Raw genomic sequence first — 14,805 nt, forward strand, 5'->3', positions numbered from 1 at the left:
TGCCGGAGCACAAGGTCCCTTTTGTGTACATAGCAGATCTCGCAAATATGTCAAGATAAGCCAGTCGTTGAGATAGTTTAGTACCCGATCTTCGTGAAGACCGTGGGGTCAGGGACAGACCGAAAGAGAGAACAGGTCGATTGACACAAAACCAATCCTGACACCTGATAGATGTCTGGATGCGCCTTTGCGTGAGCATCCTGAACGGCAGCTTGGAAAGGTTCTTTGTTCAGGGTACGCAGACCTGTTGGGCACGACCTGTCGTCTTTCTTGGGAACGATGAAGTGCGGGCTGTAACCCACTGAACATCTTGGTTTTGAGGGACGAACTCGATACCTGTTTCCCCAGAAGGGTGGTGACCTCTACCCGAAGTACGGAGGCATCTCTGCCTCTGACAGAGGAAGAGAGGATGCCCAGAAACTTGGGAGAGTCTCTGGCGAACTGGATCGAGTAACCAAGACGGACCAGCCTCATTAGCCACCGAGACAGTGTGGGCAGCTCTCAAGCTCCCAGGGACTTTCACAGGGGGACCAAGGACGTCACGCGGGATCTCGGAGGCCTCTAGGCGGCAGAGTCGCGGCGCGGTTAAATGTGGCTAATCGCCACTGTCTGCTTCTTCACCGTCAAAAACTGCTGAGCGCAGTCCTCAACGGTGTTGCCAACAACTCACCCTGCGAGACGGGTGCATCAAGAAAGCGGACTTTCTCTTTGTCACTCACCTGCGTAAGGTTCAGCCGGCGGTGTCTCTCCTGGACCACTACCGTGGACATCGTCCGACCCAGGGCCAGTTCCGCCACCTTGGTCGTCCGTAGAGTGCTGTCAGTGGCGGCACGGAGATCCTGTTTTATAACCGGGTCGGCCTTACCCTCGTGGAGCTCTCTCAATGCCTTGGCCTGACGGACCTGCAGGATGGCCATAGCATAGAGAGAGGAGGCAGCTTGGCCCACGGCAGCGCAAGCCTTCGACACCAATGATGCCAAAGTCCTACACGCCTTGCACGGTAGGCGTGGCTGGTTCTCCCAGGTGGCAGCCATCTGCAGACACAGGTGCACCGCAGCCGCACGTTCCACCTGGGGGATCTCGACGTAGCCTTTGGCTGCCCCACCATCGAGGGAAGTGAGGGAGCTGGAGCTGGTTTGACTGGAGCGGGCCGTGAGTGGAGCGCTCCAAGTCTTACACAGCTCCTCATGCACCTCCGGGAAAAAAATGGCCCCCGGGGTGGGCGCGCTTTGCACCACGCTCCGACCCCAGGAACCACGTATCCCCGGGTTAGCATGGCTGACATCACTTCTGCTTCCTCCTGAGCTCGACCCCCCTGGGGGGGAGCTCAGATTCGTCAGAGTCGGATGCCAGTCTCCCTCCAATGCTGCGAGCGACATCTCATCTACGTCATGCATCGTTTCCGAGCGCGTGCCAGAGGATCTGGACGGTATGCCACCCCCTGTTTGGGAACGTTCAGAAGAGCGAATCGATGTGCACTTGGCCTGCGGGTTTACGTTTGCAGAGGTCCCCACATCACTAACCCTGCTAACACTGGTGGGCATCGGGGCCTTGGCCACCGACGTCACGGCCCGGGTAGCAATGAAATGGTGGCTGGTTCCCGTAGGTGTCAACCAAAGCTGCCTCCGTGTGCTGGAAATGCCCAGACAATTGACGCAGCTATCGTGTCCACCCCCTCCTCGATGAGAGTACCGCACCCAAGATCACAGCGGGACATGCCGCGCTGAAGAATGCTCAGTCCTGAAAAGAAAAAATCTCTAACACCTCCGGAACCGCCGAGACGCCCAGGGGAAGGTCGCTGCAGGTAGGGACGATCCGCTGCTCTACGTCATAGATCCGGCAATGTAGAATAAGAAGAATTTGTTGAATTCGTTTTGTTCGTAGTCATGAGCGAAGGCTCTGAAGAACAAAAGGTAAATGAATGCTGCACGCTGGCTTCATTTTATACCGGACATCTGGGGGGCGGAGACCGGCATGCAAATTTCATTCGCCAAATTTCATTGGTCTTTTCTATAGTAGTCAGAGTTGATTGGTTCTCAAGGGCAAACCCCATCTGTCGTTCTCAACACAACGTCGAGAGACCGACAGAAAGGGAACTTGTGTTATTCTCATATGCCTTTTCACACTGTGAAATGGATGGGGAATAGGTTGTACAGTTTTGTACCTGTGATAAATTCTGTGAGTAGACTGTTAGTCTGGGTTGATGGGATCTTCATATCCAATCTCAGCTGCTCGGCTTCTTTCCTGGTGCATGTACGCCCCTCTGATCAGTTTAGCAGCGAAACACCAACCCTCTCTCCTTGATAGCTCTACGTCCACTGAAACATTGTCAAACGCCTCCTAAACACACAGAACCAACAAACTTGATGAATTAGACATCCTAAAAGATCACTATTTTATTAGCAATATTTCAGGAACATTTCACCCAAAAAGGAAAATCTTGTCTTCATTTACTCACCCTCGAGTAAATGTTCCAAATCTGTATAAATGTTTTTGTTTTAATAAACACAGAGAAAGATATTTGGAAGAATGCTTGTAACCAAACAGTTCTTGGCCACCAATGACTACCATAGCTGGAAAAATTGCTTTATAAATGTCTTTGTTCTGTTGAACACAAAAGAAGATATTTTGAAGAATAACAGTTCTGGGGCACTTTTGACTATTGTTTTTATTTTTTCCTACTATGGTAGTCAATGGTGGCCAAGAACTGTTTACAAGCATTATTCCCAATATATTTTTCTGTTTTCATCAGAACTAAGAAATGTATACAGATTTGGAACAACTCGAGGCCAAGTAAATGATGACAGAGATTTTATTTTGGGGGAAACTGCTCCTTCAATTACATTATTAAAACCACCAGCAACCAAGTAAAGAATACAAGAAAATACTTAACCATTATTTAGGTGCAAGAAACCATGACTAACATAATATGCTAACATCTTGTCATCAGTCTGTTTGTTGCACGTGTTGTTTCGAAGCTGCGTTGTGTAAATGTTAAATTTGGAGTATAATGACAAACACAGAACCTTCAAAGCATCTACCCATCTGTCTGCAGATAAATCCCAAACCGTCATCATCTGTTCCGCGTTAACACTTCATATACGTGTCAGACTCCTGTGCGTGTGTGCGTGTGAGAGAGAAGGCAAGGACTGATAGGTGTTGAAAATGACATCTTTGTCTCGGTTGAAAATTCTCTGCAACTCCACAGTGAACCAGCTGATGGCAGGCTGGAAATATGTCTATTCTTCGTCCACCATAAGCCTAACGCCATGTTCAACAGCATGCTGTTCAAAACATAGAAACGTTCAGGAGATTGTATGGAGTTCTCTGTTGTGTTTCCTTTAAGGGTTAAGTGTGTATTTTTAGGAGGATCTATTGACAGAAATGCAATATAATATACATAACTATGTTTTCAGAGGTGTATAAAGACCTTACATAATGACATCTGCTATGTTAGATGTTAGATTCCATTACATGGAATTCATCATGTTGTTTCTACAGTAGCCAAAAACGGACAAACTGCTCTACAGAGCGCATTTCATAAATGCGTTATCTCCTTCAGAAAAAAAGCATTAGCATGACGACATCGTAGACGGGTGTCAGCCACTGTAGTGCTTCAAAGGGAGAGGTGAAGTGAGCAGTTGCAATTGGCAAACGCTAGATGCACTAAATTTCATACAAAGGACCTTTAATGTCAGCTATGTCTCAGATCATCCTGAAATTGCTTAAGAGATATAAAATTGTTAAAATCCGTGAAGATTACGGAGGTGTAAAATGAATGTAGATTCTAGAGGAAAAATAATCTGGTTTTGAGTAAATTTTATGTGAAATGTTTTTGTTCATTCTGAGATCCTCATTAATATTGAAATTAGATTGCAAACTTGACAAATCTGAGCTCAGTTTGAGACATTGTTGACATCTCTTCTGAAACTTGAACAGAAGTGTCACATAAGCGCTTTATTTATTCTCGATGATGTCTAAAAGCAATAACTGAGATATTAAAGAGGTCTTATCTGTGTCTTTCGGTCTCGACATCTGAAAGGAATACTCAGTGAGTAATACATAATATTAAAGTATAAATAAATACAACAAACTCAAAGTAAACTGGGCCAGCGCAGCATTACTGTTAAATGAAATATCACAATGTTGTCTGATTCAGTACTTAAAATCTGAGAAACACCAAGCACGGCTCACACTGAGCATCACACAGCATGTGTTGCTTGTACCGGCGGCCATTCACAGCGCGACATAAACCCGATACATGTTCCTCACATCAAACTGACGGGGCGGAACAGCTCTCGAACCTCCACACTCCAAAGAAAGCTTTCTTAAAATCCATCTCTGTTACGTTCCATGTCGATAGCTGTCTGTTAGATCGTGACCTTCCGACACTGCGCATGAATGATATTATATAAGAAAAATAAAAGAGGAACAAGGTCTATAAACGAACCTTAGCCAAGACGTCGATTCGCTGAAGGATTCGTGTCATCTGGCCTTCCTTTTCAGCTGTGAATTTAGACAGAAGAGGCTCTAGCCGACCGGTCTGTTCAAACGGAAATGAAGAAATTCATTAGTTGGGCACAAATTTGTCTATTTAATGAATACCATTCATATTTAGATCTTCATTTGCTTGTTCGGATATAGAAAAACCCTCCCACGCACACCATAGAAGCATCGTGACGGGTCCGATTTTGTTAAATGTTTAAAACTAGTTATCAATTCCATTAAGTGTGGCAGAAAAGAGACATTTACCTTTAATTCCTGCTATTACACAAGGGCATTTCTGTGCTTTACGACTAAACGTTTCTCTCGCAGGCACAATTCCAGACCTGTCTTTATAATTCAATTACTTTGAAAAACTCAAAACTGCAACGGGCCCCTGTTTATGGAACCAATTTCATCACACAAAATCGATCCCTCTCTTCATTTTGGCTGTGGTTAACGTATCCGTTTCTTGCTGTCTGCCTACCTGTAGGTTCGGGACAACTAGAAGATCAGATGTCTTCGTTCTGTCATCAATTAAACCGTTCCAGTCCAGCACGTCGAAAACGCTTCGAAGAGCAGAGAAACAGCGTTTAGCACATTACAGGTAATGTTCTTTTTTATTCATGAAACACACATTGAGCACCATTTCACTGGTCGACCCTGCAAAGCAAATTCTTCTAAGTGCTCACACGGTATGCAAGGTTATATCGTACGCATAATTTTGTTAATAACCACGTTTGGAGACTCGGGGGGTTTCGTCGAATGTGGGGGCTCGAGCGAAGCGGGGTGGTATAACAGAGAGCACCCATCGAGGTAATCTTTGAGTAATTCTAAAGATAACTTCATTGTCTGCTATTGATTTAGGAGATTTATAAGTCTGAGTGTCAGGCGTCTACGGGAAACTGGCATTTCTCACCCTGATAAGTGCTGCCGTCCATCAGAGAACCAGCCCTGAATGTTTCCTTCGGCTCCCAGGCTGGCGAGACATGCCTATTAAAAGAAAACACAAGCATCTCCATTCTTATGACCAAACACAGCACAATTATCAATCCAAACCTGACTTGGCTTTTTAAAACATTTTTTGATGGATGTTATAGTGGCTGTATAGCATACAGTGACCACGGGAGGCTGTCAAGGTCCCAAAAGAAGACGAATAAGCACCATTAAATTGAATGATGTATTTCTCACCTCTGAAACCAAAGGTTGTCCACGGAGAAGCAGTTTTCCAATATTTAACATCTGCCACAATATTCAGATTTTCTGTTCTGTGGTCACATGACAAATGAGAGCCAATGGAAATTGGCCTTATTGCTATCAAACTTGGCATGAAGCGTTATCACACAGTGCTTACAATAATGTATTCATTAACGTAAAAAAATATCTGAAAGCTACAGGAAATCGAAGATTTTCATTGAATAACGTCTTCTTTCATTTGTTCATCGTGTAAAGCTTACACAAAGAAATGTTTTGGTGTTTCTGAGAGCTTGACAACCTCTGGACACTTTTATTTCATGAAAACAACAGAATGCCATTTTCCAAAAGGAGAAAAGTATTCAATCTGGTTGATAGATAAACAAGTGAAGAGTTTATTTGCAAAAACAAATTTTAAACATGTTCAAAAATCATGTTTTATTATGTTATTTTACTGTGTTAGTTAGCTGCATTGTTTAATTTTTGTGTTATTATTACTTATTCAAAGCAACACTACAAAGAATGGTGGTTTATTTCAACCCAAATGCTGGGTTGTTTTAACCAATTGTTTGGTCAAATATAAACATTTTTAGGTTAATTTAATCCAACAGTTGGGTTTATCCCTTTTTGACTCAACAATGGGTTGAAATAACCCAAGACTTTTTTGAGTAAACTCAAATGAAGTTTAATTGATATTGCTAGGAATGCACAATAAAAGATTTCGCAAATGAACTCTCCAAGTGTAGATATGCTTATGCATGTAATAAAATACGATAACATCGCAGGATTTAACTCCGCAAGAGACAATCTGTGTACTGCCATCACTGTACCCTTAAAAAAAAGATGTTTATGAGTATGCTGTATTGTGTATTATGAATAAAAGCATCTTAAATTTCCCAATTATGACAATAAATAATTATGAATTATGAGTTGGCCTCATTTGCTATATTGCGGTTGTAACAGATCTTCTAGGCATCTTTTTACTCGCCGTAGGTCGATTTGTCATAGCCACTATAATCCTTTAATGCAATATTAATCATGCTGTAGTGTCTGTGAATCTTTCTGCCTTGGCCGTGGTTTGAACCCATAATGTACCTGCAGTCGTTCTAGATCCAGTTTCTGCTCCAACACCTCCGCGTCATCTTTGCCCTGCTTGGCAGCCAGGAAACTAAAAATGCACCTCCATTTCACCAGCACCTCTGAAAACTGGAGCTACACACGCCCGGGGGAGAATGAGGGACCCGTTTAGTTCACAAAGTTGAGGGATTTTAACCTATGTTTTTGATGAACCTGTTCTGAACTCCACTCTTACCAGGAATTGTGGGCGCCCGAGGGCAGTAATCTTAATAGCCGAGAAACCATCTTCTGAACTTCCACCTGAACGACCGGTGATTTTCTTTTAGAGGTATTATACTGCGGCAATAAGAGCCAAACCATGCCTTTTTGGAAACGATTTTCCAGCAACATGAATGAATTCTGTACTATTCTGTTTTATACTTGGTCTAGCACAGACCCATTACAACAGGTGTTTCTCCGATAGTGCTTGCATAATGGAAACTCTGAGCTGCATGCACATTCTCAAATATAAATGCTTTCAAAAGTTGGTTGTCTTCCACGCTTTGATCTTTCACCAGGCACTTGGCACACTTAAGTATGCACTAAAAATAAATACAAATAACATCTGCGAAGTAAATGCGAAAGGATAACAGGATAAAAGTTGTTGGCACTCTTTCCAATCTGTGGTACATTTTGAAAAGTGCATTGCTTACATTATTGTGTTTTGGTCATTCCTGTTTGTTGCGTCTGGCTTTTGTTTTGAAGTTTGCAAACTTTGAAAAAGTTAGCTATTATATACTTCTTTACCTGCTGCTTTGATGCATTTCAGAAAAGTCTCCATGTGCTCATCTCGCATTTCATCTCATCGGCGTAGAAATACATAGGAGCGCTCGTAACGCCCTCCCGCAGATCGCCAAACCTTCTGTGGGATATGAACCTCAACTCTCTGTGGTCCACTCCTGTTGAAGAGGAAAAATTTGGCCTTTCGATTTCAATAAAAGAATCAGAATGTTGAAAAGGTAAAGCTACTCACCAGGGCTTTCCTCCTCTGATGCAAACATGCCTGATCTATCAAAATGAGAAAGACATTGACGTTTGTAATAAAACAGGAGCCTAATGAAACCGACTACTTGTACTTTAGGTCTTTTTAGAGACCTTTAGCAAAACAAAATGAAGAAACAGCAGTTTCTGTACAGAGAAATCAATAATAAACTGCAGGGGCTGGTATGAGCTCACTTTATTGCATTGTGAGGCTGCTTTTTGTTTTCCTTCAACATTTCACGGTCAGAAACACACACACAGTCTCTTGCCTGATGTCTCCATCTCTACTGCACTGACACTCATGCCAGATACTTCAACAAACTCGAAGATTCAGTTCCTGTGATATCCACATCCTTCCACATACAATCTCATCATGCTGCACTTAACAGTGCGCCCCCCACCCCCCCAGCGCCAGCTCACTGGAGACAATGTTTTGACGTCTGCAACGTTTCAACAGGAAGTCATGTTGAGAAGTTGATGGGGTCAATAGTTGACAGCTTGACCCTTGCTGGCTGGAAGTGCTCGGTTAATGCAAAAAATACCTCATCTAAACAAAGCTGAGGTATTGAATTGACATTTAAGAAAAGTATATTTTTGAGTCTGTTTTTCAACCGATTAAATGTTTTTCCTCATTAACATTTTCAAAAATATGATTTATAACTTCTGGGTTAATGTTATATTATAGGTAACAGTAACACTTAACAATATGGTCTCATTCGTTAATATTAGTTACTGTATTAGCTAATGTGAGCTAACAATGAGCCCCTCAAAAGTTGCATTGATATTTCAAAATGTACATGTTTTTAATTCTTACCTTTATACTTAATTCTATACAGCTTTTCTTCACTTTTTCATTCTATTCTTCTTTTTTTATACTGTTTGTTCTAAAATGTTTTTTTTCTGTTAAACGGTTTGGCATTAATGCAAGACGTTATAAGGCAAAAAATTGAAAATAAATCTGAACTAAATAAATGCTATGGAAGTATTGTTACATTTTAGTACATATGACCTAATTTAGTTCTAATAAATAAAAGCGTATTGTAATGCATTACCATATTCTATTCTATTCTATACCTATAATTGTTACAATCAACACATATAGTATAATTAATATCATTATGTTAACTTTGCAATATAGTCAAACATAGAATAAACGTATTACGTAACCGTTTTTTTCTACAAAAAGGTACAAATCAGGAATGCCATGGCATTCTCTTGGAACAATGAGCCCAGAGCTCTTGCATATTAGATATCAGCCTACTCAGAAGCCACATCCTCCAGCATCTCCTCTCTATCACACCCTTGATAATGCGGAAAAGCCAAGCTGAGCACTCTATTCTGTGTAACAGCATTACAGGATCCATTGGGCTGGATGTTAATGCAATATTGATAGGGGCAGAGGCTCTAAAACACACATAACGAACATAAATTAGCTTTTATTAGCCAGTGACCAGGCAGGGTCCTCTGTGGTTGTAAAGAGCATTTCCAATAAACGCTCCATTTCAGGTCATTCTTGCCATTATGGGAATTTGTGGTGATTTAGCGCCACTTCTGGCGAGAATTTGTATTTGCAGAGAAATAAGGGGAGGGATGAGCGCTAAATTGCTCCGACCTCTGACAAGCTGGGTTTGGAAATGAGAGCAGTGATGTAGGGGAGTAGTCGTCCACTTATTGGATCTCTCTCTGTGCCACTGCCTTTTCCTCCAAATCTAAATGCCATTTCATCTACTCGTGTATCTCTGTCTGTCTCTCTCACTCCCTCTCCTCAGGCAATACATTTCATTTATGTTCAGCAGCATACTCTTGGGCACAGTACTGACAATCTCATTTCCAAAAGGTCAATGACAAGAACAAATGAAGATTTTTTTAATCAAATGTCAAAACGCTGACACATATGTTGAAATGTACGTAGGTGAGGCTGATGGTTAAGGAGCCAGGCTGATAACAGAAAGGTTATGGGTTCGGTTAAAGGTTGAAAGAGTTCCTTTCGGAGTTATTACGATCAAAACCTACAAGGATCCTGACATTCAAAATGACTGTTTTCCTTCCAGCCATTAGCGTTAGCCATTGGAGAGATGAGTGTCTGCTATTTAAATAATGAATGTGAATATTTCTGCTAACAGGAAATTAAGCAATTGGATTAGAAAATTGATTTTTACCATACTTTGAAATCTCAAAATAATTTCTCATAAATGTCATAAATTATTTCCCTCCTGTCATTGAAAACCTGTATATGACTCTTTCTTCTGTGAATCACAAAATAAGATATTTTGAGATATGTCCCAGTGGTTTTGTGTGCATACAATGCAAGTCAATGGGGCCAATATTATTTGATTACCAGCGTTCTTCAAAATATATTATTTTGTTCCGCACAAGTCACACAGGTTTGGAATGACTTGAGGTGAGTAAATAATGGAATCATTTTCATTTTTGGGTGAACTATTCTTTTAGCACACACATTGTGCAAGATAAATTGCACACTACAGATCAAAGACTTATTCGAATCACTATTCTCAATACGAGAATTTGTATTAGTTTTTCTGTATTTTGTATTAGCCTTGCAAGAATATCTAAGAAACTATTTGAAAAGCAATGATAAAAGTAAGCCAACAGAAGAGAAACTACTATAAAACCTTATCTTTTGCGAAAACAGAGCCACACTTGACAGTCTCCATTTAGCCTTGGGAACCTTGTGACAAAATTCCTAAAGAGTGAGCACGCCAATAGCACAATATCAACCAATGGTAAACAATGGGCCTTAACCGTGAAAACCAATAGGATCTCGGCTCTTTGTTTACATCTGTGACAGCAGATCAAATCTCAGTCTATTTCTGTGAGCTCTCCGCATGAGTGAAATCGCAGCATGGTCATTAGCTTTCAGGCCCTCCACCAAAAACTACTTCACTTAATGCAAAGCAAGTCTTAAACACTAATTCAGACAAATACAAGGGAATGTGCACTGCCAAGAGAAGTAGCGGGGCATTAAAAGTGGAAAAAGTTTAAAATTTAAAGTTTCAAGTAACTTTCTAAAACATCATGTTGTGGGGATAATGTTAGAAAACCAAGAACCTTGGTTGTGTTGCGTCATATACTTTGGAGTTTGGGGATATACAGTATAGCAAAGTTTGTCCGTACATTTGGGAGCAGAATAATAGCGGTCATTTTTAATTCTGATGATACGTCACTGATCTTATTCTTCTGCTCTTAATTGAATAAATCTGGCTGATGTTTGTTGTGATTAAATGCCTGCAATTCAGCTTCACATTCTCCTGCCCAAACAATATATTCTCATAGATTGTATTTCTTTTAATCATAGATCAGTGACCTGATCAGTAACAGATGAAACTTGGTAGTTTGCGGAGGTAGAGGCTGGATTTCGACACTTACTCCATCTCCTTCCTTTCCGCTTCTTCTTGCGAGAGATCCTCTTCTACACAGTAATCCAGCACGGCACCCACTCCATATGCCCGGTTCTTCTGTATGAGGGGCCTGATGGATTTGTGATCTTCACCCGCCACAAACTGACCATAGAACGTAATTTTCATGAACCGTTCAAACATCTTTTGTCCAAGAAACGTTCGGCAGAGATCCATTATCTGAGGAGGGGAAAAACACAGCATTTGAGTGAAATTGAATTCTGTGCAGCATTTCATATCTAGATTTTTTGAGTCAGAGGTTTAAATACATACATATACAAAATATTTAATCTTCCTTAAGCAAGCTTTCAACAATCTCTAAAATGTCTACAAATATTCTGACAGCTTGGAAGTAGTGAATTATGTACAATATACACAAACATCTGACCCAACAACTTTATGCAAATCTTCCTTATCTGAACAGGACGGAAATAATGCAGTTCTCAAAATATGCACATATCACAGCTTGATCTGAATTCAATTTGGACACTATTGATACTTGGAATTTGAAGTGTCAGGAGCTCACACATACAGTAAATAAAAAGTTGGCATGCTTTAGGCCTATATACCCTTGGGGAGGTATTCAACACAAACTAGTATTTGTATGCATACAGCCGCGGAAAAACTATTGTCAGTGTTTCTGAGTTTACAATCTATGTTTTTAGGTAAAATTGTCATTTTTGTTTCATTCTGTAAACTACTAACAATATATCTCCCAAATTTCAAATAAAAATATTGTTTATATGTGCATTTATTTGCAGAAAATGAGAGGTGGAGAAAAAGGTAAAAATATCAGAATAGATGCTCTGCAAAGAAAACAAGTTCGTTTTCACTTTTAAGCACTGCAACAGTTATATTTGTACACATATTTAGAGAAAGTTCAATAAAAAACAAAAGTATCATACTTTTCATGTGTCTTGTCATGCTGTGAGTCTTTCACATCGCTGTTGGTTGACTTTGTCACTCCTGAGGTTTGATTTTGTTGAAATTCAACGGAATGGCCACAATACATCTAAAAATGATGCTTAAATGAAAATTTTATAATGCTCTTATAAATTTAGATGTTTTTACACAGCTGCATATGTGAGTACAATAGATTTTTGCAAATGTAATGAAGTTGAACCACATGAAGGTGGTTTATTTTATAAGTCACCATTTACAGAACACTCCATTTATGCACTCTATTCTGCCCTTTTCAGTCTTGTTGTCTATGGAACCCCCATACACTAACCATATGACCTGTGCCTGGGCTTCTATATAAAACAAGAGTACATTCACTCGAGGACAGATGATAAATGCAAAACAGAACTGCACATCTTTAACGGGTAATGGAATTCAATTATATGCATTGAATGCATTACATACCTCTTTGTTCCTATCAACCAGGATGTCATGGAGCACAGTTTAAAAACTAACAAGCTTCTAAGTAGCTCAAGAGTATCTTTTTTTTTTAGACATTTGGCAGACGCTTTGAAAGCGACTTACATTGCTTTATCCTATACATTTTACATAGGTATTTGCAATCCCCTGCCTTCGAACCCACAACCTTGCGTTTTTTTTTAACGCAATGCTCTTACCACTGAGCTACAGGAAAGCATCTTTGCTCTGGTAGACATCTTTTGTCTGTTCCAAGTCAATGGAGATGTTTTACTGGATGACACATCTTCCCTGCAATAAACAGGGTCCTTTTTTGTTTTTGTAGGGTCTAAAGTGTGATAGGCATTTCCAACGGAGGGCGTCAGACTCCTGATATTGCTGTAAAGGGTCGCAGCAGTAAAGACAGATATAGTTTTGTTGAGAAACATGAATTTAAGAATTTTGTAGTGGGCATAGAATATAAAACATACAGTGGTCCAGCTGTCCCACGGTTCTGTGAACGCAACATGTAAACAAATATTATTTATATTTAACGATAATGAGAGTGTGATTGGTCGATGTCTAGACGTCTCCGTTTTCTGACGAAGTACACATAGGATTGTCATGGAACGTTGCAAAGATCTTGGAAATTAAGATAAATGTCAGAAACAGAACTGTCTTACTTTAGATGAGTACATAAATAGGCAAATCATTTTACTGTATGCAGTTTCATGTCTAAGTTTTATTGTGCATGTTTCATTATGACAACAGAAGGGGGAGCCGTTGGATAGTTTTAAATTAATTCATGTTCACTGCAGGACTGAAGAAAAACAGCAAGAACTTTATATTCTTATATTGTGTTGTCAAATTTGCAGTGGGCGAAATTATGACTACATTTTAAAACTAGCCATAAATTGTTATTATGACAAAACGTTTAATCTGTAACGACATTTAAAGCGAATAAATACGATAAAAAACGAAAAACCCTTCATTGAGAACCACGAGAGATTAAATAATCTAAATTTCAATTATTTTTATCCCATTTTAACGTTAGTGTGTTTTTGAGGAAACTTGAGCTCTCGAGCGTGTGCTGGTACCGGATGATGGATCCACGGTAGTTTAAACAGTCACACCCCTTAGAGGAGTTACTACGACAGTTTCAGGGCTTCTCTCACGAGCCAGTAACACAAAATGTTATAAGGTAATAGTTTTCAACCATACATCCTCCTGTATAGTTTTACTATATATCCCTAACATTACATAACATATCACTGAACATGGTGCCATCTAGTGGATTCTTACGAATAACAGGCACAAATAATGGATTTAACATTTCCTTATGAGAACCATTCATTTTAAAGTTGGCTAGAAGTTTTGCAATATGAAGCAACTAGAGACATGATAAAGTTTTACTTTCGTTTAAAGTAAACCGTGGAAATGTTAAGAAATTAAAACGTGTTTGTGCTTTTAATCCCGAAAAAAAACCAGCTCTCCCATTGGGATCATTGGGCTTTTAGTGCTCTGTTGCCCTCACTAATATGGCGGCGCCGTTGACGTATCGCAGCAGCGGAGGAAAGCTGCCTATGCGTAGTTTAGGTATTTATTATGTCTATGGTTTTAACACTGCGGGCTGTTCTCTAATGGATAACAGCATTATGGTAGGAGCGTGACAGGACTGATTTCAAAATAAAAGCAATCTTTCTAACTCAGCATGTCTATTAAAAATGAAATGATTAAAAGTAATTTAATTATCACATGAAACACAACAAGAAATAGGCCTGATCAAAATAGTTATACAAAACAATAATACATGCACACTTAACTAGATTAAAAGGTTATAGTCGATATAACATCACAAAATGTTGTAAAACAGGAAAGAATGGAGTAAGTGTCTGTTTGAACAGATTTGTATATTTTCAGCAACTGATCAGTTGAGTACAAAGCTTTAAGTAATGCATTAAAATAGTTATACAGAAACATTATACAAATAAGGCACTCTTTGATATCTGTTTTTAAACTTCAGTAGTTTTTTGTCACTCCTGAGGCAGATTTGAAAGAGAAATTAATTTCCGACATGATACAAAAACTCACTTCGTGGTTCATCATCGGCACATACTTTTAGATGATATCACGTCTCTTGACACAAGATATAAGATAACTTTAAAAGTTTTGAACATTTAAAAACAATTAATGAACATTAAGTGATAAGATAGTGAAAGAGGCACTTCTGAAGATCACACTGCACATTCTGATAAAGCAG

At 39.8% G+C, this 14,805-nt stretch overlaps 1 protein-coding gene across 1 annotated transcript in view; it reads right to left on the reverse strand.

Annotated features, from left to right (window-relative positions):
- Positions 1 to 14,805, reverse strand: part of prodhb (proline dehydrogenase (oxidase) 1b) — a 31,215-nt gene that overhangs the window by 15,157 nt on the left and 1,253 nt on the right. Inside the window, 12 exon segments of the mRNA XM_056747022.1 lie at positions 2,165 to 2,340; positions 4,451 to 4,543; positions 4,970 to 5,051; positions 5,402 to 5,475; positions 6,772 to 6,888; positions 6,989 to 7,053; positions 7,540 to 7,582; positions 7,585 to 7,691; positions 7,766 to 7,800; positions 11,161 to 11,369; positions 12,555 to 12,583; positions 12,586 to 12,630. Of these exon segments, the coding sequence (XP_056603000.1) occupies positions 2,165 to 2,340; positions 4,451 to 4,543; positions 4,970 to 5,051; positions 5,402 to 5,475; positions 6,772 to 6,888; positions 6,989 to 7,053; positions 7,540 to 7,582; positions 7,585 to 7,691; positions 7,766 to 7,800; positions 11,161 to 11,369; positions 12,555 to 12,583; positions 12,586 to 12,630 (1,075 nt within the window).

The sequence above is a fragment of the Triplophysa dalaica genome, chromosome 4, assembly GCF_015846415.1.
Source record: "Triplophysa dalaica isolate WHDGS20190420 chromosome 4, ASM1584641v1, whole genome shotgun sequence".
In the NCBI taxonomy this organism is placed as follows: domain Eukaryota; kingdom Metazoa; phylum Chordata; class Actinopteri; order Cypriniformes; family Nemacheilidae; genus Triplophysa; species Triplophysa dalaica.